At 43.5% G+C, this 26,943-nt stretch overlaps 1 protein-coding gene across 1 annotated transcript; it reads right to left on the bottom strand.

Annotated features, from left to right (window-relative positions):
- lmna (lamin A) lies at window positions 1-26,443 on the bottom strand. Its single transcript, XM_076280859.1, has 13 exons — window positions 26,208-26,443; window positions 24,818-25,199; window positions 8,890-9,046; window positions 8,096-8,221; window positions 6,644-6,814; window positions 6,209-6,334; window positions 5,347-5,567; window positions 4,369-4,654; window positions 3,805-3,912; window positions 3,585-3,704; window positions 3,246-3,305; window positions 2,682-2,882; window positions 1-2,219 (listed from the first exon to the last, which is right to left on the bottom strand). Exons 2-13 carry the CDS (start codon window positions 25,165-25,167, stop codon window positions 2,184-2,186), a joined length of 1,962 nt encoding a protein of 653 aa, XP_076136974.1. The 5' UTR covers window positions 25,168-25,199; window positions 26,208-26,443; the 3' UTR covers window positions 1-2,183.
- Window positions 26,444-26,943: the final 500 nt, after the last annotated feature.

Raw genomic sequence — 26,943 nt, 5'->3', positions numbered from 1 at the left:
AATTTAATTAATTATTTATTATGCATTATTTATTTTCCTATAGATGATTGAACAGAACAGTGATTTACAAAAAAAGAAAGTTTGGCATGGCTTGTTTCAAAAATATGAAATGAAAGCAACAGAAATGCTCTAATCTTACAATGTAGGGGAATGTAATCAGTTTTTTTCTAACATATATGTCTGACCGTTATTCTGACATGTTGATTGACATGAAAGATGTTGTGCTGGTCTATCATTGAAACAATTCCAAAAACTGTGATTTAATTTATAGGAATTCAATTATAAGATGTCACTGGAAGCCTCAAGTCATTAATTTGAACATGAATATGAAATATACTCAAATTGTACACAATCACACAGTCATTGCACTGTGGATTCAAAAACACACAGAAAAAAAGTCCTACATATTCTAGATGAAAAACTAAGCGTCTACAGTACAAACACCAAACGTAGCTGTCATTATGAAAACAAAAATATGACAGAAAGAATACATGCCCAGTCAAAAAAGATATGTGACCCCCTCCCTCCCCTACCCAAACTAAAGTTTCCACTAAGCTTAACTAAATGCAAAACATACAAAACAATAAAAAAAAATATGTTCCTTAAACTAAAGAGCAGGAGAGAGGAGTGAACGGAGCACCATCAGCCACAGGTGACATTAGATGGGAAAGGCACGAGATACTGTGGGTCTGTGCTTAAACACAGTGGATTAACTGCATCGGTTGCAAAAAAACAAAACAATGAAACATAAAAATCCTTGAGACTTCTTTGGCTTTACTCAGGTCATCAAGATGTGCAAAAAGATTATTACCCAGAGGAGTCTGTGGTATACCGATGTCTTTAGTCACTAGCCCTACTAGTCAGATCAGCCTGTGCTATGTTCAATATATTTCATTAAATCTCAATGTTTTAAAAAAAATAACTCTCAATAGGAAACAAAAATATATATTCTTTAAATTGTTCAAATAACGTTATACTCCAAATAGATCATATCTGGGTGTGGATATGTTTTTTTTTCCACCTATCTAAGCAATCCAAAAATAATCTCAAAACAACTACCTGTAGTTGTATAACAGCTTTCCATAAAGTCTGTTTGATCAAAAATAAAAAAACATACCATTTCCAGTCTATGCTGCCATATAATGTCCCACAGTTTCCCTTTATACATACACTTTAGTAAACATTACTTAATCTTTTGATCAAACAAAATATTCAATGTTTTCACTTTCCAAATGTATGGAAATGACAGAAATTGATACCTTGACACTGACAAACAACTTGAATTCAAAACTTCTCTTCTGTGTCTTTCTTAGATTCCTTTTTTCAGCAAACAATATTACATGACTTTGACAGAGTACCACATGTCTTTGGCAGTGCAGAAAAACATGACACCAAGGCCAAGGGGCTTAGGGCCCTCAAACGTCAAAGGCATACATTTGGTTCAGCTTGGTTTCTTGAACATGTAAACATCTCCCGAGTTAAAGTAGTTTGGTATTCACCAACAAATCCTTGTGATATTCCAAACTATAAAAGGAAAATTTGATAGGAATCAGGACCATGCATCACATGGATCGGACACATCTTTGGCTCCAGAGTCGACTTATTGTAAATAAATGTAACAAAATCAGCCCAACTTCATCATGGAGGCCAAACTACTAAATCTTACGTTTCTGTACGCGTTGCATGCCAGGTCAGTAAAGACCGGTCAGAAAACAGACAGGTCTACTGAGGCAGAGACCGGTTTCCAAAGCTGTGCGTGTAAAACTCTGACAGCCATATCATTCAACACCAGGAGGGAAACCCCTGCCGTGACTGTTTGTGGTGCCCAAACAACATCCTCTTCCACATGAAGCCTTTACAGAAGCAAGCCCAGCTACCATGCAACACTTGAATAATACACACAGAATATATGAACTCAATGAACTTTTTAGTGTTATTCCCATTACAAAGCCCTTTGCCACATGCAAATCTAACCCACTACCCCACCCTATCGGTTACATTGTACAAAATAAGACTGATTCTTAAAAAGTATATAAAAATGAACAAAGAAAAAAAATAGGAAAATAACCCTCATAAGGGGATGGCTGTCTCCTAACAGCTGTGGATGGATGACTCATTGAGGGTCTGAGGGTCTGTGGATGGATGACTCATTGAGGGTCTGAGGGTCTTCGTCTGTGTCTAGTCTACATGATGGAGCAGTTCTCCGGCCGAGGGCCTCCCTGAAAGAAGACAGGGACAGAAAAGGCCAAGTCAAACCAAATGAATGAGAAAGAGAACTGAAGATGCTTATGAAAAAAATAATAAATATTGTCTAGGTTATTTTTCTGGACTGTCCAGGGTCACAAGTACAAATATGAAACATGGCTGAAATTTGACATACATACGTACATTCATACAAGTGCAAGAGAAAAACTGGGGTTTCTCTTCATGTGTGTGTATGCAGCTGTGCATGTGTTTGTGTGCATGAGCTGAAGAAGCTATGATTCATGTAATATGTCTGTATGTAGTTGCACCATTTACAGAATAAGAAAACTACATGTGGAGAGAATCATTTTAATATTCAAATGTACCTTGTGTTAATTTTTTGTGTTTGAATTTAAACCAGGTCATCTACCAAACTTAATTAAACTGACATTAATTATATATGTATGTTTTTAAAGCACTCGTTGGCCTATACTTACATGCCGTGGCTGGTTGTTGCCTAGCACAAAAGACTGGGAGATCAGTCCCTCAGGCAGACCACCACCACTGCTGTAGGAGTGAGAGGAACCGGCCGACATGCAGCTGCCACTAGTTCTGTCTGACGGCTGACCGCAGGAGCCACACACGACTGTGCGGCTGCGCAGGTTGTACTCACTGTCCACGCAGGTGCTGTGCGCTGCCTGCAGGGGGAGACAAAGTACAGACTTCACCAGGAGGTCTTGCTGACCTGCTCCTCGTTCACGCTGGAGGTTCATATCATATAAACTGATGTATAACCTTTCTCTCAGCTAAGTCATTTATATGAATATAAAGACTGTATATTCCCAAGTGCTGTTATCATTTACAATAATTTTTGGGACAATATTCTTAATATTTTGCAAATCTACCCAAGTCAGCTCTTTCATAATAATACATTGTAAATGCTCAAAGTGGAATGTGGAACAGTGAATAGAGCTTGGTCGTGGTCAGTACTTTTCATATTAAACTATTTAAAAAAGATCTGATATTGTATGTTCTTAAAAAAAAAAAAGTATGAAAATTACCGTCTCGTCCTCCTCCTCATCCTGGAATAGAGTTCGTGTGACCTTCCTCATGGCCATTTCCTGTTTAATGGGATGAGAGAGAGAGAGAGAGAAAGAGAGAGAGAGAGAGAGAGAGAGAGAGATGAAGAAAGTAAAAAAGTATCTGGGTAAACACACCATTAAAAATGTTTGAAGTGAAATAAATTAACTTTCCTGGGTGATCTTAATCAGATAGAAAAAAAAAATAGTAATTTACAGCCTTAGAAAAACATCTCATGGGAAAGGCAGTTGAAAGCAAAAGAGCAAAGAGCAGCTGCCGCCCGCCAACTGTCACTTTCTCTCCGTCTCCCTGTGACTCACCTCTCCATTAGCATTAATGAGGGTGGTCTGGAACAGGTCTCCGCTGCCCCAGGAGTTCTGGGTCTTCCACACCAGGTCAGTGGGGGGGTTGTGGGAGCCGCCTCCGCTGGCTGCCCAGATCTGTTCATCCACAGAGTGAGCAATGACATTGTTTCAGAACCACCAAGGCATTGAGTTTTATTTTGGCGATGTAGAAATACTAGTAAATAGGGAAACTTACAGTCACGGTTTGTCCGGCTTTGAGAGTGAATTTAGGGGGGAACTTGTAGACGATGGGAGCGCTGGAGCCAACCTGTCTCTTCACCTGCCAGTGGCCAAGCAGCTGGTCCTGTAGGTCAACACACACACACACACACACGATCACATTAGTTTTGACAAATCAACAGAGCAATGGGGCTGAGCTGAATGTAACTGAAACTGCACAAGTATAGCTACAGGCAAATTGACACTGTTTTGAAAACAAAAAGGGAGATCGCACCAAATATTGTTTTTGTTATTACTGTTTACTGCACTTTCTATGTTGTTATTTACAGTAGTAAGTCAAAATCAATGTATAAGCCACAGCTAATATTTGGGAAATTAAAGTACACTTCTCGGACAAGGCACTGTAAATACAAAATGACAGAAAAGCTCTTTTTAATGTCTTGATACATTTTCAGTTAATTCCAAAGACCGACAATAAAGTAAAAAAAGTGACACCAATATGAAGGTGTATATAGTATTGTGCCGATAGCAAAGTCAGTAATGACGACCATCTTGGCCACAGTGTGGGAGAGGAGCTCACCTGGTCAGCCTTGTTGCTCAGGCGGACGAACTTGCCGTCCAGGTCCACCTCGTCCACGGTGACGCGGCCGCTGGCGGAGGCCTGCTGGGCGATGCGCGTGCGGGTGACGGTTCCGCCCATCACGCTGGACGCCTCGCTGTCCGTGTCGTTCAGACGGCGCTTCTTGGCGCTGCCAGAGGAGTTGCGGCTGCTGCTGCTCTGGACGATGGTGCGGGTGTGTGCGCCCGAGCCAGAGGAGCGGGTGACGGTCACACGGGTGGGTGGCGGGCTGGGAGACAAGCGAAGCCTAGGGGGCCAAAATCAAACCATTTTAAACAGAGCTGATATGTTCTAACCTAATAAATGAATGTCATTGTTCTGCTACACAGAAAAAGGAGAAAAAGAGTACAAGGAACTCATGTCTATTTAAACAGGGCATAATAGACTTTAGGAAGTGTGTTTGGTCCAAGTATTACAAAAACAGCCATTAGCACTTCACCATCAGTACTTCCCATGGGTGTCATGTTACATGTGTCTGTCCAAAACCTGTCTAAGATAGCATGTGGTGGCAGAAAGGCATCAAGGAATGTCCGAATCAAACATCTGTACAAAATTCTGCTTTCTAAGATACCTTCATTTTGCAGGCAACATGCATATATCTTTTTCTGCTGCCTCCAGTATCCAATATTTTATTAAATTATGAAGTCAGCTGTCAGTATCTTGACAATGGTGTCCCAACAATTAATAAACGGACGGCAGAAATCACTAGCTTGCTAGGCCGTCCAAAGAAAAAGTTCACAGCTGGTACCTTGATGCCTGCTACGGCAAGTGACTTGTTAGACAGTTGAAGGCAGCGAGACAGCTGCCTCCCTGTTTTGGTCAGACCCCATGTGTGTAACCCGCCTCTGTAGAACATGCTGGACATCACTGTGTGCTGTACACTTGAGTACACTGTCTGTGAAGCATGTTGCCTGTGAAGAGCTTCAGTCTGTCCCTCACCTCTCCTCCTCTCCCTCCAGCAGCTTCCTGTAGGCTGCGATCTCCATGTCCAGGGCCAGTTTGATGTCCAGTAGCTCCTGGTATTCGTCCAGCTGCTCCTGCATGCGCTGCCTCATCTCCGCCATCTCCCGGTCCTTATCGCCCAAGCGCCTGCGCATCATGTCCCGCTCACGGGACAGAGCCTCCTCCAGCTCCCGAATCTTGGCCTCGCGAGCTGCCAACTGCCAACATGGGAACATGCACTTGGACATCAATGGCACATCAGGCATTTAAACATGCATGAAAACAGACAGAAATCGTGGTTGCTCCAAATGTAGATTGTAGACAAACGCTACTGTAGAGTGTAAAATTGTATGTGACATTGTTATAGAAGTAATTGAAGCAGATTTGATACGGATATAATAACTACATTGAATCTATCTGTGATCAACAAGCAAGGACTAAACTCCAAAGGTGGAAGTATAAGTATAAGTATATATACTCTTTTGATCCCGTGAGGGAAATTTGGTCTCTGCATTTATCCCAATCCGTGAATTAGTGAAACACACTCCGCACACAGTGAACACACAGTGAACACACAGTGAGGTGAAGCACACACTAATCCCGGTGCAGTGAGCTGCCTGCAACAACAGCGGCGCTCGGGGAGCAGTGAGGGGTTAGGTGCCTTGCTCAAGGGCACTTCAGCCACTTCCTACTGGTCGGGGTTCGAACCGGCAACCCTGCGGTTACAAGTCCAAAGCGCTAACCAGTAAGCCACGGCTGCCCCAAGACAGACTTCCTGTAGAGTCAGATAAAAAGGCTGTCAAAGAGTCAGAAAGACGAGAGCTAGAGAGAAAGAAGAAGTTGCAGAGGTGATGTTTACCGTCTTCTGCAGCTGGCTGAGCTGAGCGGACATTCCCTCCACCCGCACGCGCGTCTGCTGCAGTTCTTCATGGGCGGCGCCCACCAGGTGGCTGTTCCTGTCCGCAGACTGACGAGCGTTCTCCAGCTGGGAAGAACACGCACAAGATACAAGAGAATGCCTTTCAAAATGCTATACACCGATAACGGAGGGTGCCAACTTCAGTGAAGTGAGGCATGTCTTACAACTCTGTAAAAGTCCGACTTCAGAAAGTAAAAGTCCTGCCACATATTTGCTCCGACCATTCACTAAATCAGATGAGTGTAAGTAGGCCTACAACTACTCAGTCAGATAGATAGTACCTGTGTTAGGTGCACAGGTAAAACCAATACAGGACTTTCACTTTCTGAAACCAGACTTTTACACCTCTGCCTGTAACCAATGCGGTCTGCTCACCTTGGAGTTGAAGGTCTTCTCGATCTCCTCCTTGTAGATGCGGACCTGCTCCTCGTGCTGTCCGCGCAGCTCGGTCAGGGCATCAGCCAGCTTGCTCTCGTACTCCTGCTGTTTGCCGCTGTCGATCTCCACCATGCGCGACTCGTAGCGACGTTTGGACTCGCGCAGCTCCTGTGGATTAGGGTAATGGACAAAAACGTTCAGTTCTATTCAGATATGTAAAGACGGTGGAACATTACCAGCTCATTCTCAAGGTTAAAGCCACTCTGGTAGAAAGACTTCAGTGACATTTCTTCACCCCTTATTCCCCTCCATTCTGTCGGTCTTTCTGTCGATCAACCTTTCAATTCGTTACATTGCTTATGCTTATGCAGCCATTATTTTATTCAAGTGGTTGTAGGCTCAGGGGACATGACACTCTTACACCACATTTAACTTCTAAAACATGTATTTCAGGCATGATTTACAAGACACAATTAATTTACTAGAGTTACTTTTGTGCATAAATTCCTCATAGACAGTAAAGGTATCTCTGTATCGGACACAGTGTATCCTATCTAATAGCGTTCAGGGGGTCCTAAACAAGCTGGGAATGTAGCTAGGCTATCTTACTTGTGTCTGTAACAGATGTGAGGAGTTCTTTGAAGCTCGGGGCACAACAAGGAAAATCCAAATAAATCCAGAAAAAAAGGATAACATCATTTTTTTTCCAGAGGGCAAACAATGTAAGTTGACATATATGGTATACATTCCCAGCCAATGTGCAAATCAGATCATTGTAAATCATTGTAATTGTCTGTTAACTTCTTTGGTAGCCTATTTACCATGTGTTCTGGTAACTTGTAATGCCGTTCCCTCACATTTTCTAACATTGCATCAATAAATGGTAACTAGTGGAGAGTGCATGTTGATTTGGTAATTTGATTGACAACTTTATACCAGACAATTTAAGTAGGCCTACCTATCTGATCATGTGTGTTTGGATCACAGGCATATGACGACCTGTATAAACTCTTGTTCATTCATGGCTTCATAAAATATCAACATCCCATGTAGCTTTTAGAGTCTTCAACCATTGGCTCAAGCAGTGTGAAATAACTCAAAAGTAGAATTGCATAAGTGTAAAAGCTGAGACCTCCCACATAGCAAGCTGGTCTGAGGGCAGATCTAGCATTCTTCCCAACCTCCAGTTTTGACAATTTTGATTGATTTTGAAAACGATCATTGTTATTATCTTAATATTTTGGCAAGTTTAAAATATTAGGATGGTCGACAGTGGGTCAGAAGTGGTGGTCCGATATCTAGAAGCTGGATTTCACTATCTGGGTTTTTGCTCACATTTTGGTCCCCCTCACTTTAAAAATATCTCCTGTGCCCCTGGTAACAACAACAGCAACAACAATGATAATCAGATGCATGGGTGAGCCTTTAACCAGTGGCTCTTGAACTGACCTCAGAGTAGATGTTCTTCTGGAAGTCCAGCTCCTCCTTTAGGGTCTGAATGCGGTTCTCAGCATCCACCCGGCGAAGCATCTCGTCCTGCAGCTGCTTCTTGGCGTCGTTAAGGCTGCCGTCCAGCTATTGGAAAAGGAACCACAGCACACCTGAGCCTTGGGTCTCTCACATTATGGTCTACACAACATATATTTTCTGTATATTTTGGGAGGATTTTTGCCTTTATCTAGATAATGTAGATCGACAGGAAGCAAGTGGGAAAGAGAGAGATGGGATCAGGAAATGACCAAGGTTGGATTCAAACCTACACCCCTGTGGGCACCTGGACTGTCCACACAATATTTAAGGAAATATACTAAGGAACTTTCAGACTGAGGGTACAGTGTCGGAATTCATACAGGTCTTACTCTGAGTGCAAAATATTAAAGACTGGCATGGCATAAAACTATTTCATCAAACTTTATGACCATTTTCACAACAGTATTAAATACATTTTGCTTGACTACACTGAAACTCTTCCTAGAAGTTCAACAAGCGGCCAGCAGAGTTGACAACAGATCATTTCACCCATCCTGTGTGTATGCAGTCTGTGAAATGGCTGTAACACCAAAGAGAGTAATACGCCTCTTACAATACCATCAATATTAAACTTCCTCTGAGGACAGTTATGGAAAGGCCACTCATAAGGCTTAAGCCATCAAGTCATCAGTCATTTAATGAGTATTTGTAATAAAGTTTTTTTTCCTCATTCTGAATTTTATTTTCTCAATGAGCCAAAACAAATGTCCCACCTTAGCCAGCTGGGCCTTCAGTTCGCGGACCTCCACTTCCAGAGTGCGCTTCTCACTCAGGGCGGTGGACAATGAGGCATCCTTGGAATTGAGAAGAGCCTCCAGGTCCTTGAGGCGAGCCAGAGCGGCCTCCAGGTCGGACTCCTTCTTCCCATTCCTGAGAGCAGACCAAAGAGAACCACGCTGGTCATTTGGATGGTTTTTACCAAAAAGGCCATGAATAGACCAACATTTATTTGCAATTTGGTGGTCTTTATTGCGGAAAGTAAATGGATAGTGTGTTCATCTGCTTGAGAATGAACCCCTACTTTTTCATGCTACCAGTCCTTACTAAGCAAATATAGCATTAAAATGAATATGGATATGCTGCAGACCTGAAGATTACCAAGATATTACAAAATTACACTAATAGTTCAGAGGACCTATATGCAAGATAGCATACCAGATGTTCAGGAACAAGCGCTATACTTATTTACGCACATCCTTTATTGTTCTGTGTTCTAGAGGGAGACTGATTTACACACAGCCTTTACTGTTCTGTGTTCTAGAGAGAGACTGATTTTAAAAAACCTGTGAGAAATGAGGTACACTGCAGTGGGTTTACCACAGTGACCCATCTTGTAATAGGACCAGACAGTAGTAGTCTGTTGTCTCTCTCTCTCCCAGTTACTACACTGCTGTTAGTGTTAGTGTCAGACCTACGTACTGCCCTACAAAGCCAAAAGGCAGTAACTGACCAGAGTGTCAAACTAAGAAAAATGACTTTAAAGTTGTTTGATTTGTCTACACAAATGTATTATAGGTAGAGCAATGAAAATCTGGTGACTTGTTGCCCTGATGAAGAAATGTGTGTATATAAAAAATATTGTGCTCAAAGTTCACCTTTGACCCTTATTTGTCAGATACTGTACTCTGCCTTTGTATTATGTATTAAAAAATAAGGAGTCGTGCAAAGGCAAAAGGCAGTAACTGACATATAAACAATATTTGCTTACCACCATATAGATCATTAACTGAACACCTTCATTAAAGTCTAAATCAAGGCATTTGTTTTAGATGACACACAATTACTTAGACATTTAGTTGTTGCTATCCAGTGCTGGGAGTGCATTCAGTTGGAGTCAACACTTCCACTAAAGAACTTCAATTTTGTGTGCAGCAAAACCAACAGGGTGACTGCAGATAGATGACACAAGAGTGTACAGTATGAATAAATACAACAACTATCTCTGATAATTAAAAACAATAATTTATTTGAAAGAGAACGCAAAGATAGCAAATTAATGGATGGTTTAAAATTCATGTATGGAGATAAAAACAAGTGACCCATTCTTAAAATTGAGGTTTCTTATGACGGTGGGCATAACATAAGCAATGTCATTTCCATTGTTTTGGATGCAATAAACTTGATTTGAATTATGCTGTCACTCCTCCACAAGACGTGAGAGCCAAAAAGCCTTTCTATTGGGGGGCATAAGAGGACAATGTTTTTTACAATGTCTTCTTTCTTTGTCTCCTCAATGCCCCAGTTACTGCCTTTTGCCTTTGCACGACTCCTTATTTTTAGTACATAATACAAAGGCAGAGTACAGTATCTGACAAATAAGGGTTAAAGGTCAACTTTAAGCACAATATTTTTTATATACACACATTTCTTCATCAGGCAACAAGTCACCAGATTTTCATTGCTCTACCTATAATACATTTGTGTAGACAAAACAAAAAACTTTGAAGTCACTTTTCTCAGTTTGACACTCTGGTCAGTTACTGCCTTTTGCCTTTGTAGGGCAGTATGGTTTTGGGAGTTACTGTGAACACAACCCTCTATTTTTTCGAAAAAACAGTCACATTGAGTATAGATATTCATCCACATGATAAAGGAAGTCTTTAATATCCCAAAAATGTCAATAACTCATTTTTGACCAAAAATGCAGTTACTGCCTTTTGGCTTTGTAGGGCAGCGTACATGTCGAACAGGAATCCGTCAACATAACTAAACAACATGTGCATTTGATTTCTTGGGGGGGGGGGGGGGGGTATGGTGCAGGCGTTTACAAAAATTCAAACTTCGGCCTCAGCCGTGGCGCAACCGGCTGGGGCACGTGCACCGGCGACCCGGGTTCGATTCCCGCCCCGTGGTCCTTTCCAGATCCCACCCCGACTCTCTCTCCCACTCGATTCCTGTCATTCTCCACTGTCCTATCAAATTAAAGGCATAAAAAGCCCAACAAAAATATTTCAAAAAAAAAAAAAAAAAAAACTTTCAAACTTCCACATTAACAACCAAGTGGAAAACAAGACACTACATTTTAAATCATGAGCATTCCATTTTTAATGCCCCAGAATTAAGTTTAAGTAGGAGATGGGAAAACCAGCTCCAAGGTATTACATGTAGTCTCCACAGTCCAGGGTTCTCCAACACTAATGATACTCATCTGGCAAAGGAGATGGCTTCCAGACCACTGCTGCTGCTGGCACAGCTCCTCAGACAATGGTAGGACCCGAATGTGTGCATTGATTCAATTACATAACACAAACACTCAGAACCAGACAGTACATTTACGTATCGGTGATGCACACAGACAGACGGCATACACACATACGTATATATACACAAATGGTAAGAGGCCTCTTTTGTAGATCTCTTCCATCAATAAACCACCCAGTTGGATAGTGTTGAGAGAGCCTCACTAGCCTGGGGGCACTTCCTTTCCAATCCTCTCAGATTTCAAAAGACAGAAAAGGGCAGCTTCCCAACCATTGAACCATTTGCGAGGGAGGCAAATGATTTACAACCTACGGCTGCTTTTCAACCCTGCGAACATAGACTACCCTCTCTTCTACTCACCACTGCTTCTAACAGTACACTTTAGATATAGCTATACTGTGCTTGCTACATGTATAGATTAGCATAGCTTCACACCCCTGCATTTCCACAAAGTGAGGCCCAAGCCACCTTTGCAATAGTGGTGTGAGCAATGGCCCGTGCAGATAAGAACCAACATGAGTGACAGTTGTAAGGAGTGTCAGTGTCGCTGACTACAAGCAATGTGAGGAATGTTCATAAAGCTCAAGAGAGGGAGGGAGAGAGAAAGAGGAAAGCAAGGCCTTTTGGGGGGGGGCTCTTTGAGCTCTGGCATCTAGTCATCACTTCCCTGTGCAATACTCCCACCCAGCAGTGACAAACGCTACTGTGTGTCTCAACACATTCCTCTGAGATTAGGGAAAGGCTACAGACTTGAGGCTTTTTCAAATAAATTGACAAAGTTAGCCGGAAATTCTGGTAAGCTTGTTAGCATGACCAGGCATACCTGAACAATGACAAAGTGTGTAGCACCTTGCCATACACACAAGGGGAATGTGCAAACATAGGCTAGTCCACCTATGTTAAGTATTCCATTTTTCATATAGTAAGGCAGAAATCTGGATATTCATATGTAGTGGGAGGAATAGCATTCTTGTTTGTCCCTCTGGGTATGAAGGTGCAGAAATACATGCGTCCACTGGGACTTAATGGCCAGTGTTAAAGCCGAGGGGAGCAGTGTGGGTGGCCATAGGTCAGCATCGCCCCAGTCCCACTAGCACTCCGGCAGGCCGGAAGAAGAACAATTCTTTATTAACCCAACGGGGCACTTAAAGTGTGTGTGTGTGTGTGTGTGTGTGTGTGTGATCTGTTTTTATCAGTGCTTACCATGGAAACAAATATTTACTGCATTAGTAATCCTTGCTTGAACACATTTAAGAAATAATTTGTTTTTGTCAGCAATTCCAAGACCACTCATCAGGAAGCCACATTGACTGAGGTGGACAATGGAAGGATGTGTCCCTGTGTGCTGTATAAGCTTAGCCTAATGCAACATCTGTCTCTGTGGAAAACACATGTATTTTTATCCACTCCGTCGGATAGGTGGGTTTCCAGTGCATTACACATAGCCGTGATATTTTCATCATAGTTTACATTATGACCCAACGCATTTTGAATCACTTGGCAGGATAAACGTGCAAATGGAACCATGTTTATCATAGAGGAAGCAGTAGGAGTGGGAGATGTTTACACTGCCGAATTACCAGTCCAGTGGATGAACAGTGGAAAGTGCACTTCACTGGTCCAGACCCAACTGAACCTGGTGGACAGCGGGAGTGGACAGCGATACTTTTGAGGTTGGAGGAGGGTGATGCTAATTTTAGGAGGGGGTGACATATGAGAAACCAATGAGGTTTATTTTGAGGGAATGAAATCAAAGACGACACAAAATGTGTGATTTGTAAACAGCAGCACAGCAATCAGATGCAGAGAGGGCAAAACAAAGTAATTGCTATAGCCTTGCACACCATACCACAAGTGGAGACAGTGAGATAGACTTGATATTTGTCTCATAAACACACAGGACCTCTGAAGCGAATCAATGCTGGGAAGTGAGGAGAAAAAGGGAGGAGAGTAGGTTGTGTGTGTTTGTGTGTGTGTGTGTGTGTGTGTGTGTGTGTGTGTGTGTGTGTGTGTGATGTGGAGATATTTCATGGCACAAAGAAAGCAGAGGGAGAAAGAGGAGGAAGACAGAAAAAAAGGTAGAATTCATCAGCCCCTTTGCCTCCAGCCTGCTATGACTCATAGCTATCTTTGTCCACTTCTGTGACGAAAATGGAAGCCACAGTTAAAAAAAAAGAAAGAGAAAGACAAGCAACGGCCTACAGTGTGTTTGCTGTAGCATTGCCATGGCGACAGGGTCCAGACTGTACTTCTAGTGGAAACACTGGCGTGTCGCACTTCACTCACGTTTCCAAGGATACCGACGCAGAATAAAATGCAGAGGGACTTTTCCCTTCTGCAACTTCTGTTTTTTCTTTTCTATTCTCTCTCATATCGGTGACGTTGAGGCTAAAAAAAGTATCCTTTCCATCGGATCGACTATGGATGGAAAATCTGAAATGTCAGAGGCAGAAACAACCGCAACAGACCAAAAACTTGTATTTATCCCAAGGAGTGCTTATTATCCCAGTAAGTTCAAATTCCAAATGCTGGAGTCAGAGTTTATGAAAACCAGATCATGGCAACATTTTCAATCAAACAATATAATCTGATGACTCACACATCAGGCCTCTATTGAACAACATTTCCTAAACGTTCAAGCTCAACATTTAAAATGCAAGCTGACTTTAATTTTAGCTTTAGATACTGTTATTAAGAACATTTAGATCACCCACAGTTCTGCTGGTAAGGACAGTCACTCTGGGAACAGTTCTTTAGTTCTCTATTCCAGAATATTCTATACCATTTACAGGGCTTAAAGCAAGGAAGAGTTCTATACCTGAAGTTATCAGAAACTAGCTGAAACTAACTTGGAAGTAATTATTAGTAATTACAGCACTTCGGTCAACTGTTGCTGGCTTTTTTTTTTTTCAAATCTTAAACAACTTGGCCCATGCCTGAATTCAGGTGCGGTACCAGAGAATTGTAAGTATTTCTACAACACATTTTACTTGCCAAAATAATGACAGTAACATGTCGAAAAAACCTGTGTTTAGTTATGGACATTCTCTGCATTCTGAAAAGGCAATCTACCTGCACACTAGGACAAGAAATGGCACTAAACCGGCAAATGCCAGAAGATTCATTTGTCATAACGCAAAAAAATGGTATTTTGAATGATCCTTACAGTGAACAAACATATAAACATTTCAAGTCTAGTTACACATTGATTTAAACTAAGGTGTCCATTTAACTTACACAGGCTACTGGGTGGAAAGAAGGCCTCTATGGCATATATTAGGTCATAAAAGTATTTACGGTCCTCTCTTGCAGTGAATGGCTTGAGGCTCTTAGAGCCAAACTCTAAAAAACAACATGTTCTGCATTCTTTGGCCATCTAATGTCAGGCATATTATCTCCAGTAATGCTAGACCATACAATAAACCTACTTTAAAAGGCGCTCTACCTGAGGCACCAGGTGCTAGACAGGTCCACTCTAGCAACGATTACTACTGTTGCCACCCACACCCACGCAGCCTTGGCTTGCGAAACCATCTACTCTAGTCACTGATGCAGGACAGGCATGTGCACACACACACACACACTCACACACACACGCACGCACGCAAACACACACACACGCACGCAAACACACGCACGCACGCAAACAAACGCACACACACAATCACACACAGGCATGCCTGCATGTGTGGGCACACAAGGGTGGGGACCCTTTGGTGAGTCACACTCCAAACAAGCCAAACTTTTCCAGAGAAATTAGCCAAGGGTCCCCCCATTCCCTGATGGATGATTGTTTAAAGGTTTCCCTCTGAATGCACAGACTGCAGTTTGAGTCACGCTTGCATACCGAAGGAGCTTTCCAATGAATTGAAGTGGAAATGTATGTGTGTGTTGAAAGACTACATTTGTGCTCGGGTGAGAAAGGTAGTAGATTGCAGATGTTCAGAGAGTGGATGTAGCACACAGAGCCCTATAGACACATAAACTACATATAACACTGATGACTCAGAAGTACCTAAAAACACACTTTTCCAAACTTGGGAGTTGGGCTAGTACACACGTTTCAACAGTCCACTATGAATAAAAAAGATCAGCTCTCCTAACTCTCTCAAAGGGAACCCCTCTGTACTGCTGATCCTAAATGATTAACATCACATTTTGGATAACATGCAATAGGAAAACTCTTCAATGAAATGTCTGAATACAGTAGTATGATGATGAAGCGTAAGGCAAGCATCATATTCCAGCCAGACTGAACACAGATGTGTGGTAGACAAACTTCCATTGTTGGAGTACCACAGAGGCATATGGTCTATTTCAATATGCTTTCAAAAAAAGGACAAGAAATAAGACCTGAAGTCCTTCCAGACACTTGCATAACATTTACAATGAAACAGAAAACACACAGACAGACAGACAGACAGACAGACAGACAGACAGACAGACAGACAGAGACAGACAGAGACAGACAGAGACAGACAGAGACAGAGAGAGAGAGAGAGAGAGAGAGAGAGAGAGAGAGAGACGAGCACGGACTGGCTTAGATGCATTCTTCTCCAGTTCTGTGGGGTTACGAGACAATGGAGATTGCTTGTTTAGTTGACATGTTTTTGATACGAAAGATAACCGATGCTCAAGCGACACACTGCCAGAGCTACAGGGAAAGATCAAACACAAATCTGTCCGTTTTATATCCTTGAGCATGATGGAGGATTTCCTCTGTGCATTTCAGGAGTACTAGTGACATAATACTCCTGACTAGATTGGTCAAACTGATTTGGTGATTTATTTACATTTCAAAAGCGTGAAGCCAGTGGTAGCATGCCTTATTTGGGATTTCAGAACCCCATATTTATAGAGCTAATTTTTGAATGCATCACTGGTCTCTCGAGGTCTGAGAAGCAGTGCTTTCCATACACTCTGACAAGGTCAGATAACTGATTCAAAAGAGTTGATAAGAGATAGCCAAATCTTGTATTAACACTATCCAAATACAAGGCTGGAGCTACGCTAACACAAGAGCTGATTGAATGTGTACACCGTATACTGTACCGGTTGTTGGGTGTGGCCCTTTCACACATCTTTCCTCTTTGTGTGAATTTCACAAACTTTGACAAATGCCTTGTGCTTTTCCTTTTATGTGCTTGCAAAAAAAAATTATATATTTTTTATGAGCTCTTTTATGAGACTGGCCCGTGGAAGTGAATTGTAATTCACTGTGAATCATGCAGAGTGAGGGGTTTCCTTCCTTTTTTCCTCCTGTGCTAATGGATGTGCAGATGAGTAGCAAATGAGCATTCACACTGCAAGGCCTGAATTTGCATTTGATGGGGAAATAAAACTCACGTTGCCAGCATTAAGCACCATAGTAACATTACATACCAGACGCATTTGAATCTAGTTTGTTTATCAAAACCATAGTCAAATCTTGATGAATCAGACAAGAAGTCAACTCATATACTGCAGGTCACTTTGGACAAAAGTGTCTGCCAGAGACCATAAATATAAAACATAATTCATAACGGCCAAGCATGTCCAACAACATATACACCAATATAGAAAAATCCAAGACCAAAAGCACATGGTCCATCTGGAAATGAGCCTGCTCACTCTAATAACCAATCTGGCACAATTAGCATCTTGTACTTTATAATCACACTTCCTGGTCATATAAGTTACTGCATGTCGGAAGTGTAGCAACAGCTTTTGGGCACTTTGAGCATAGTGCTCCATGGAGGCCCCTTTCCTGAACAGAGAGTTAACATATGAAGCCCCCTTCCCACAAACACACGGAGGCTCCAACCCCAATTCCGAAGCCCCTGGTGCACGCCATACCCTTCATGTACAGCAACAATAAACACCATCTGATTGGGTTTGTCAGGGAATGAAACACAGGCCAAGCCCAGGCACTCTCATCTACCCTCATGCATGCAGAGAGTTTGGAGCTGGGGGGGGTTGGGGTGCAGCATTAGGAGTGCTGGAGAGACACCAAAGCCTGCGGTGAGGAGCTGGAGGAGCTCCCTCACGCTAGGCTAGGCCACATGGGGCAGCCATGTGAGGAGCTGCAGAGAGAGCTGCCCTCTTTGAAGACAAAACACCAAACAGGGGTATATAATGAATGCCAGTGAAACTATGGGAATGCCAAAGATGTAGGGTCCTGTCATCAACATTGGATGTGGACTTAATGTGCTGCCCTCACATTGTATCCTAATACAGAAGTCAGAAAAGCAAATAATGTCCCACATTAGGGCAATCCACCCCTATGCATGTAGATGTGCAATGCACTAACAGCGGTGTTACAATACCACACACACAGACACAGTGCAAAGCCAGACAAAGACACACACACAGAAACACAGAGAGGCTCAGGTTTGGACATGATGGGCTTCAAAGTTGCATCGTGACAACGGAACATAGCAGTCAAAAGCCAGTAATAAAAGGACTACACAAGAAAACACCAGACTTCTAAATAATATCCCTGTTCAACTCTGGAAGAGTGTTGCCAGGGATGCAAAGCATGCATGAAGGACAGATGGGGGGGAAAAAAACTGATCCCACAAAAGATTAAGGCAGTGTCTCCAACACACTTTCAAGTAGATTAGTGGATTAGTGGATGCAATGAAAAAGTGCATCAAAACCATAACTTTTTGTAAAACACTGAGAATTCATTCTCATGCATCTGTGCAGAGCTGAAAGAGCACATAGAACACTACAAAGTCCCATTAAAGACATCTTGAGTTCATTCACTACATAAAAGATGCATCTACAAAACATAATAGAAATATATTTTTCATTCCCTGGGGAGGTACAACAATTACATAACGGAGGAAATGAGTCAAACGTGTCTCCATCAAACATCCAATCACAGCCGTCGTTTGTGTGTGTGTGTGTGTCCACACAACACTACCATATTTAAGTGATTTACTTTCAGTGAGTGACTCATTAGTTCTTGGCCATAGTCTGGTTTGGAAAAGCCTTGACTGCCATGGAAACTCTGATCCATCCACACACACACACACACACACACACACACACACACACTTTCCTACACACTGTGTGGTGCCCCTGGAACATAGGCATGGTGCGTGGATGGCCAAAACCTTCTCTTTCATTATCTTGACTCCCAGCTCGACGCCAACCAACAATAAGGCCTCTGTGGCCATCCAGCCAATTCACAATGCTCCCCACATCTGCTTTCCATCACTCCTGCATTTGTACGAGAGACTTTTTACAGAGTACTGTACCTACGCGGCTTTGCCAATGAGGAAATGTGCCCACAAGGGCCTTATAGGTACCAGGAGATGAAGCTTAACAAACGACAAGTTATTTCTGTCTTTATGACCATTAGAGTTAATTTGGAATGTATATGGTTCACGACACCTATAAAGAACAAAACCATTGCAGCGACCAGAACTGTGAATACAGTAGCAGTAATTCAAACCGCAATATACAGACATGAAACTATCCCCTGTAAATGAAACTATCCCCCAGCCAATATTACCAGTTACCATTTTTAAAAAAAAGAAGCAGCACAGGGGTTGTCTTGCCTGGACATCCAGAACCAAATCTAGAACGATTTAGGGTTTGGCTATGAGTAATTAAAAAATGGCCCAACTCGAGGGGCGGCACCAAGCATGCATTTGAAAATATCACTGCACGCAATTGGATAACACTACGACCAATGTTTACTGACTGATTCCAGACTTCGAAGTCTCAGCGCTGTCGTCATTCGTTAGCTCGCCTCTGGCCCGCCTTCATCAGATACACCGATGTGATTGGTGCAGCTCGGCTGCAAGGGCATGGGTAATGAGCATCATTACTGATTGCCGGAGTGACTCGCTCTCTAAGATTTCCAGGGTAGGGGTTGTCCCCACCCAGCCCCCAAGACAGGTCCAGCATCACCCGAGACGGCCATGACACCGGGAGATTCCACAGGTTATGGGCTCGGAGGGACAACTAGAACACTGTGAAAGGATAACCGTTTCTCTCATACATTGTATTAGTCAAACAATGGCAACCTCAGTATCTTTTCCATTCTCTATAGAGATCCCTACACTGGTGTCTAAGAAAATGGTAGATGCATGTTTCCAGTATTTTATATGCTTTTTTTGGCAGAAATGGTCTTGGACACACAGGTGTGCTACCATATCTTTTATGGCAAAGAAATTCCTTAACCACAGCTGCAACATCTCTTGCTTTCATTTACATTTACATTTACCATGGCCTGTATCAGGAGTTGGGTAGCATATTGAGTCAGATAAGGCCTGATCTGTCTTATGTTGTAAAGTGCGAAGCGACACGATCGTGCAACCGAGGCAATGTGATCAGAGAATGTTAGTTGATCATCAATCGTGACTCCTAAGTTTCTCACTACCCTAGTACGGGCAAGAGATGGGAGTCAATTTTTTTGTTGAGGACCAGCAGTTCGGTTTTTGAGAGCTCAGCTGGAGATGGTGTGCCTTTATCCATGTTTGATAAAGTTTGAAAGGCATTCAGAGATCCGTGCAGAGAGCAAGGGGTCGTCAGATGGAAATTACAGATAGAGATGTGTGCCATCTGCATAGCAGTGATACGAGATGCCATGTGAGCAGATAATCGGACCCAGGGAGGTGGTGTGCATAGCAAAGAGAAGGGGCCCCACACACGTACAGTAGATGTCTTGTTTTGTCAATTCCTTCTGTTAGGGACATTAGAAAATAACTGTGCACAGCATCCCTCACAGGGGTCTTTGCTCTGGAGAATGTGCACAGTGAATAGAGTAATAAATAGATCATGATTAATGGATATGACTACGGACGGATATCACCATTTAGAATTAGATTGCTAATCTAACAGTAGAACAATGAATTTGATACTTGAATACCAGATCATTACAATGGTATGAAATCATATGTTAGCAGGAGACATAAGCTGACACCAGACATCATTTCACTGCATTTCTTACTTCCAGTAACTATATGCATGTGACAATAAACTTCCTTTGTGTCCTTGTACATATGGTCTCTTTCTACAAACAGGAAGCAGTGAGGACTTGATAAAGGAAATATACTGTAATATACTGACATATCATAGGCTTGCAGCCAGCTGTACTCTATGATAATTGTAATGTTCTGAGTATCCATAAAGGATACTGGTTTACTGAAAAAGAACATGACCCTCCAAACATTCTGTATTTCTTGAGAAGTTCTGGAGAACTTGCAGAATGTTGCACTGCATTGCGCAATAATTTAAGGGTAACTCAAAAAGTAATGCAAACAATTACAAAAGTATTACAAGGAAGCATTAAAGTGCTTTTCAAATTAAATAAAAGGTCCACTCAGGAACAATGAGAAAGGGGACATCAAGTCTTAGGAGACTGATGCAGTCAACATGTTTACTACTGAGGATTCATGAGTTATAGAAAATAATTTAGTGTGCTTCTGAATCATAAGAGTGGCATGGTGGCTGGATAAATCCAGTTCTAAGAGGCACCGCCTTCCTGTATTCACAATGCCGTCTCTGCATGCCAAGGGGTGTGGCAGGAGATAATATGCCATCTGAGCACAGGAAAATAAACATGTGGGCACTGCGAGCGCGAACACACACACACACACACACACACACACACACACACACACACACACACACACACACACACACACACACACACACACACACACACACACACACACACACACACACACACACACACACACACACACACACACACACACACACACACACACACACACACACACACACACACACACACACACCAAAATCTACCTGAAGACTCCGTCCATAACATTCACACCTCCAAAACACGTGTTAGGACACTTTGACACGCTCACGAGTCCAGCATTATCTGCATGGCTTGAAGCATATTGCAGTGGCACAGCACAGCTGCACAAAGAGCACTTGCAGCACTGGCAAACAGACCGGCAGAGTCTCCCCTTTTACCCCCAGGGCCCAGATCACACGTCCCACTGACGGGGGGGGGAGGGTTGGGGGGAGTCTACTTCTGTGTAACACAAACCAACTTTTCCGTTCTGTATCATCCAACTAGACTACACACAGCGTTATTATGAGGACAAGATCAAGCAGGCTTTTATCCTCCTTGTGGGTGATGACAGTAGGTTTACTGTAAACAGCAGAATACCTTTCAGCTGCTCAGCCGGTGGGCTGAGTCTGTGCGTATGTGAGGGAGGGGGAGAGAGAGAGCGAGCGAGAGAGAGAGAACTGAATGTGTATGAGTGAGAGACAGAGTGTGTGTGTGTGTGTGTGTGTGTGTGTGTTTTAAAGGAGACAGCTCAGCCAGCCACCGGGGACATGCTCCAGCCGGCACGTGGGGTCCCGTTTCAGGCGACTCCAAAGAAGAGACAGGAGGGTGTCCCGGTAGCCATGACGTCGACAAACAGATGCACGTCTAAAATGGGCATGTGCCGACTCATGGTCGGAAGCACATGCGACCTGACCAGTTGCGCACTCTGGCTGTACAAGCATCTGTCACACTCAGTCAGTCAGTCAGTCAGTCAGTTATTCATTCATTCATTCATTTCACTCATTCATTCATTTTACTCATTCATTTCATTCATTCAAGCAGTGCTGCTAGTTCACAAGGCTCTCATACATGACGCAAGTGAATGGGAGCACTGTTGTTCTGCCCTGACAAATGGTCAAATACGGTTGCTCTGCACCGGCCAACTGTACTGTTGCTCTGACTGGCCAACTGGGTCGAACGGATCAAACACAAAGTTACTGAAGACGACATCATGCTGTAGGGCAGGCATTCCAATCCAGCAGCCACTTTTTTTTACAGCTTGCATGAGATAGACTAACAATGTGTCACGGCCAAGTATAATGGTGAAAGGAGTTGTGAATGAGTTACACATTTACAGTGTGACCAAAGGTGAGCTGTGCAAACATTTGAATTGCGCAAGGCATTCTGGGTGGCTTATCAGGCAAATTGCTATTTTACTCACACTTTTCATCACAGCTCCACCCATTAAAACACTTTCACCAGACACTGTGTAGCCTACACACACATCAAACATGCAAAACATTAACAGAGCAGACTCCCTGGCTGCACCTCATAAAAAAAAACTAGTGGAAAAGCAAGACAGAGTTTCCAGGCACAGGGCTGGTGTCTGGCTCCAGATCATCTGACCATGGCAAGGCAATTCCCACACGGCCCTGAAAAGCATCTGACTCACTCGATCGTCAGTTCGAGAACCGCCGCCCCTTCACCGCTCCTCCCCCTCCCTTACACACCCATGGCAAGGCTACAGTGCTGCCATGGTAACCAAACACTCCCCTAACACACTGCCTGCTGCGACATCAGAGATGGATTCTCGCTGAGTCCTAAACCTCATAATTGAGTGATTTCCGGGACATGGAGCGTAGGGATTGATCTCTCCCTAGGAGACACCAACTTCCACTATCCGCTGGGGCTTCACTTCTAAAAGGGGAAAATCTAACTAAGCTTCTACTTAAACAGGAGCTATGTGTGAGAAAAGACTAGCAAAGACCAATACAGAGTTACTATGGGAACTATTATTTACAGTCAATCAGAATGTACAAAAGTAACCTCATGTTTCAAACAGTTAAGGTGTCACAAACATCACATCAGAGGAAGACGATTACGCAACATGATGTGCTTAAAACAGCAAACGTGGAATGGGACACACCTCCACCAACACACCAAAGCATTTGCTCTCCACTGCCCAACATACACACAGAGATAACCTTGAGAAACAATGTATGAATGTGCGAATGAATGAAGGGGGCCATGAGCTAACACCCAAAGCACACAGACGGGAGTTTATGGACTGAAGGTAAAGGCTCGGTGTTGACATGCCTCCTCAGCAACTCTTGAATAAGGAGTCATGGAGCCTTGTTTCAAGAGCTTTAAGGGAAAACGAGGAGATTAACATCTGAACACTGATTGCCTAACCAGCAACAAATGTCAATGAGATGCGCGCCTAGACAGTGTGTGTGGTAGGCTGCTTTTGGGTTTCGTTTTTCCTTGGTTACGGAGGCTATGTTGAGCTTCAAACCTGAAAGTGTGTTCGATTTGACCACAGCACCTCAATCACCCTCAGGCGGGCCGCGTTCTACTTGCTACCGCGTTGTGAAGGGCTCAGCCAAAAGTTACATTGGAAAAGCCAAACAAGTCCCAGTGTCAGACAGAGAGAGGGAGTGCTGGCGAAGTGTTAAACTTGTCATTACTCAATCCAGGTTACAGACTAGGTGTGGCCGCATGACTGGGCCTCCATGTCATCCATCTCCCTGCCTTCAGGGGATCAGTGGTTCTACCTACCCACTACCCACACCACCCTTTCTCTCTCACTCACACACACACACACACACACAGACACACGGTTAGCTCCGTAATCTCTCCAACACAGCACAGCGTCTCATCAGGTCTGCCTTCAGGCTAGTTGGTGTTATATACTGTTTATGTGCTGCTTGGCTTCTCTACTGCTGAACTGGCAGCAGAGCAGAAAGGCATGATGTAATTGTCATTAGATCGCTAAAGGCAACTGAGGTCTTACCGCATGTGGGGTTCCCATATATAGAAGGCTCTGATAAAAAGATCAGATGGATCCCATTTAATTTGACATTTTCCCAAATCTGTTGGTAACAGAGCGAAAATCTCTTCATGACAGGGTTTGGACGTTCTCCCATCATCAATACACTTTGATTTGGACTTTAATTAAACGTTGAAATTGAGGATAAGGGGAATGTAAACATTCCTATAATGCTCTACTCCAGTAGAGTATGAGGAAACCCTCAGTCAAAAGCATGTTAACATTACAGCAGAGAGCTGACAGTCCTGTTCCCCCGCGTGCATGCACTCATCCTGAGGGTCGGGGTAATTACTTTAAAATGTCAGTCAGTTCAGATGGTATTATTGTTTTTGAAATGTCAAGTAAGTTATGAAGATAATAGAGGTAAGTGCCTACTGAGATCTTGCACGGTAACATTTCAATATCATTTTTGAGGTTCATTCAGAGTGCTTTTAGATTAAATCATGGACTAAACTATAGTAACCCCCCCCCCCCCCCCCCCTCTGCCTGGTCTACCATTCAAATGCCATACACAACATTCACGTTTGCTTCACACAAACTTCGTAATTCTCAGACTTGTATACGGTGTCTGGTTCATAAAGTAATATTGATTAGAATGAAACAGATAATTTCTCCTCACTATAATCTTTTTTTCTCTTAAACCATTCTTAAAATTCCTGCTGGTGTATAGTTAATAAAAATGGTGCTCCAAATGTGTGAGTCTGATCTGGGGAAGTTACTTTGATTTAGAATTGTGTTCTGTTAATGCTTTTGAAATGCCCTCATAAGTCCCTTTCTATCCTCTATTTTTTTCATCCAGGAATGTCAATAAAAACACTCTTCTCGTATCCCATCATGTCCAGTCTTGTCCAGTACAGTCTGGACCACTTACCTGGCCTTGAGGTCCTTGTACTCTTCCCTCACTTTACTGAGCTCCAGCTGCAGCCGTGCGCGCTCCTTTGCCACAGAGTCCAGCGTCTTGCGGGCGTCGGCCAGCTCGTTCTCGTAGGCGGCCTTCATGCCGCCCAGCTCGCGGCTGACCTCCGACTCCGACTCGGTGATGCGCATGCGCAGGCCGGCGTTCTCGGACTCCAGCGAGCGCACCTTGTCGATGTAGGTGGCCAGGCGGTCGTTGAGGTTGCACAGGTCCTCCTTCTCCTGGAGGCGCGTGATGCGGTTGGGGGAGGCCGCGGCGCTCGCTGCCCCTCCACGGCTGCTGCGTTTCTGGGCTGGGGTCTCCATCGTTGGGGTTCGGAAAGACGGGTGGACTGAAGCTGGGGACAGCCGAGACGCGGGGAGGAAGAGAGAGAGACATAGGGGTGTGAGGAGAGGACCGCTGCCTCATGTAACACATTGACACAGAGACTTGACTCTAAGAGCTGTAGCTGTCTAAATGACGAGGTAAATGACAGACCATGGAATAAATTCATGAGAGGAGACTCTCCTCATTCCTACTCCTACTCCAATCCTTTCCATCCACCCGTCCCTCCCTCCATCCCTACTCCAGTCCTCCTTTCCCATCCCTCCCTCCCTCTCCCCATTAAGGTCTCTTCCTGCTCTGCCATGCCCTCCCCAACCACACCCCAAAAGATGTGTGTATTTCAGTGAGGAGTCATCTCAGCTTACGCAAAAAGACACACTGTTTTCATTACCGCCTCACACGAGTTGGGTAATAGACATTTATTATTTATTTCAAAAGTTATGGTTTCCTAAGACTATGCTAATGACTTCACTTCATGCCATCTGCTGACTGGGAAAGGTTATGGATCCAGAGCTTACTCCTAAATATCAGCCACGAGGGCTACAAGCAGTTGGTCATTTTAGCGGCCAGCTCAGCCTACTCTATCGTCACAACCCATTCATTTCTCAGCTGACATTCTGTATGCTTCCCAGATAAACTACTGGAATTAGGCTGCAGTGTCTTGAGTGGCTGTCAACAACATAGCACTAAGACAAGATTTCAATCATGACGGCAGTGATGATGATAGCTGTAATCTGTATTAAGACATGGCACGGTCATTCAAAAGCGGGCATTGGAACACAGATACAACAGAATTAGAAAAAAGTATTCAGCATTTATAAGCAAAAAGAAACAAATGATAAAACACATTTCTATCTGAACCACACCACTGCTTTACACATGCCAATGAGTTGCTCAAATTAAACTCTAATTCAAACTCTGACTAAAACTATCAAGAAACTGCCAGCACAACACTCCCAAGACTTATAGGTAAAACTACTATAACAAACCACAAACTACAACACAAATAAAAGTTTTCTACCTGCTCTTTTAATTGCAAATGGTGGATCTGGCTTCCCCTGTCAGGCTGGTCTTGTCTGTCTGAGAGTTTGACTTTGGTCTCTGGAGTTGGGAGCAGTCTGTGAAGACTCAGGACAGGAATGCCGCCTCGCTCTGTGCTCCTCTGGCGTCTGCTCAGCACTGGCTGCCAGCTTTTCTCAGCCCCAGTTAATGTGCGGCAGAGCAAGCGAACAGAGAGAGAGAGAGAGAGAGAGAGAGAGAGTGAGAGAGAGAGTGAGAGAGAGAAAAAAATGATAGATGGAGGCGGGAGAGGAGAGGAGAGGAGGAGCCGGGGTTGGACTCTAGCGGTCTGCCCACAAAGGCTGAGGGAGCTGCTCGTGCTCTGCTCTCTGTTGCTCCCCTTTCACTTTCTGCTCTCTGTCCCAGTCATCTTTTCAGTTTGCTGACGCACTACTGATCTCAAGTCCTAAGAAATCCCTCCACACTCCTAATATCCAGACTGAGCGATGATGATGATGTTTGCCATATCTGACAGCACTGATCTGCTTTAGAGAGCTGAGAATTTTCCCTGAAAATGAGACACTCGGCCCTCTAGGCCACGGTGGCTTGGGCAAAGTCCCGCACCAATCCTTTGTCATAAAAAATGAAGAGAAATTACAGATTTACAATCTCGCCTATCGAGCTCAGCTGTAGTATTCAAACAAGAATAAAGTCATCCTTGTCGGCTGCGGAGCCAGAGGAGGAAATTGTCTCTCCCC

Source organism: Alosa pseudoharengus, unplaced genomic scaffold, assembly GCF_046254945.1.
Source record: "Alosa pseudoharengus isolate Yale_2024_CS ecotype anadromous, Long Island Sound unplaced genomic scaffold, YU_APseudo_1.1 YU_APseudo_1.1_scf_12, whole genome shotgun sequence".
NCBI classification, from domain to species: Eukaryota; Metazoa; Chordata; class Actinopteri; order Clupeiformes; family Clupeidae; genus Alosa; species Alosa pseudoharengus.
Note: the sequence above shows the minus strand (reverse complement) of the source record. Positions and strands in the feature narration are given on the sequence as shown.

Bases quoted from the DNA above. Each gene is read 5' to 3' on its own strand.
- lmna (XM_076280859.1), bottom strand. From the start codon at position 25,167: ATGGAGACCCCAGCCCAGAAACGCAGCAGCCGTGGAGGGGCAGCGAGC. The intron at 8,222-8,889 runs GTGGGACATTTG...CTTTTCCAATAG, and splicing joins TGAAGGCCCAGCTGGCTAAG to CTGGACGGCAGCCTTAACGA. The intron at 5,568-6,208 runs GTAAACATCACC...CCATGTTGGCAG, and splicing joins TCAGCCAGCTGCAGAAGACG to TTGGCAGCTCGCGAGGCCAA.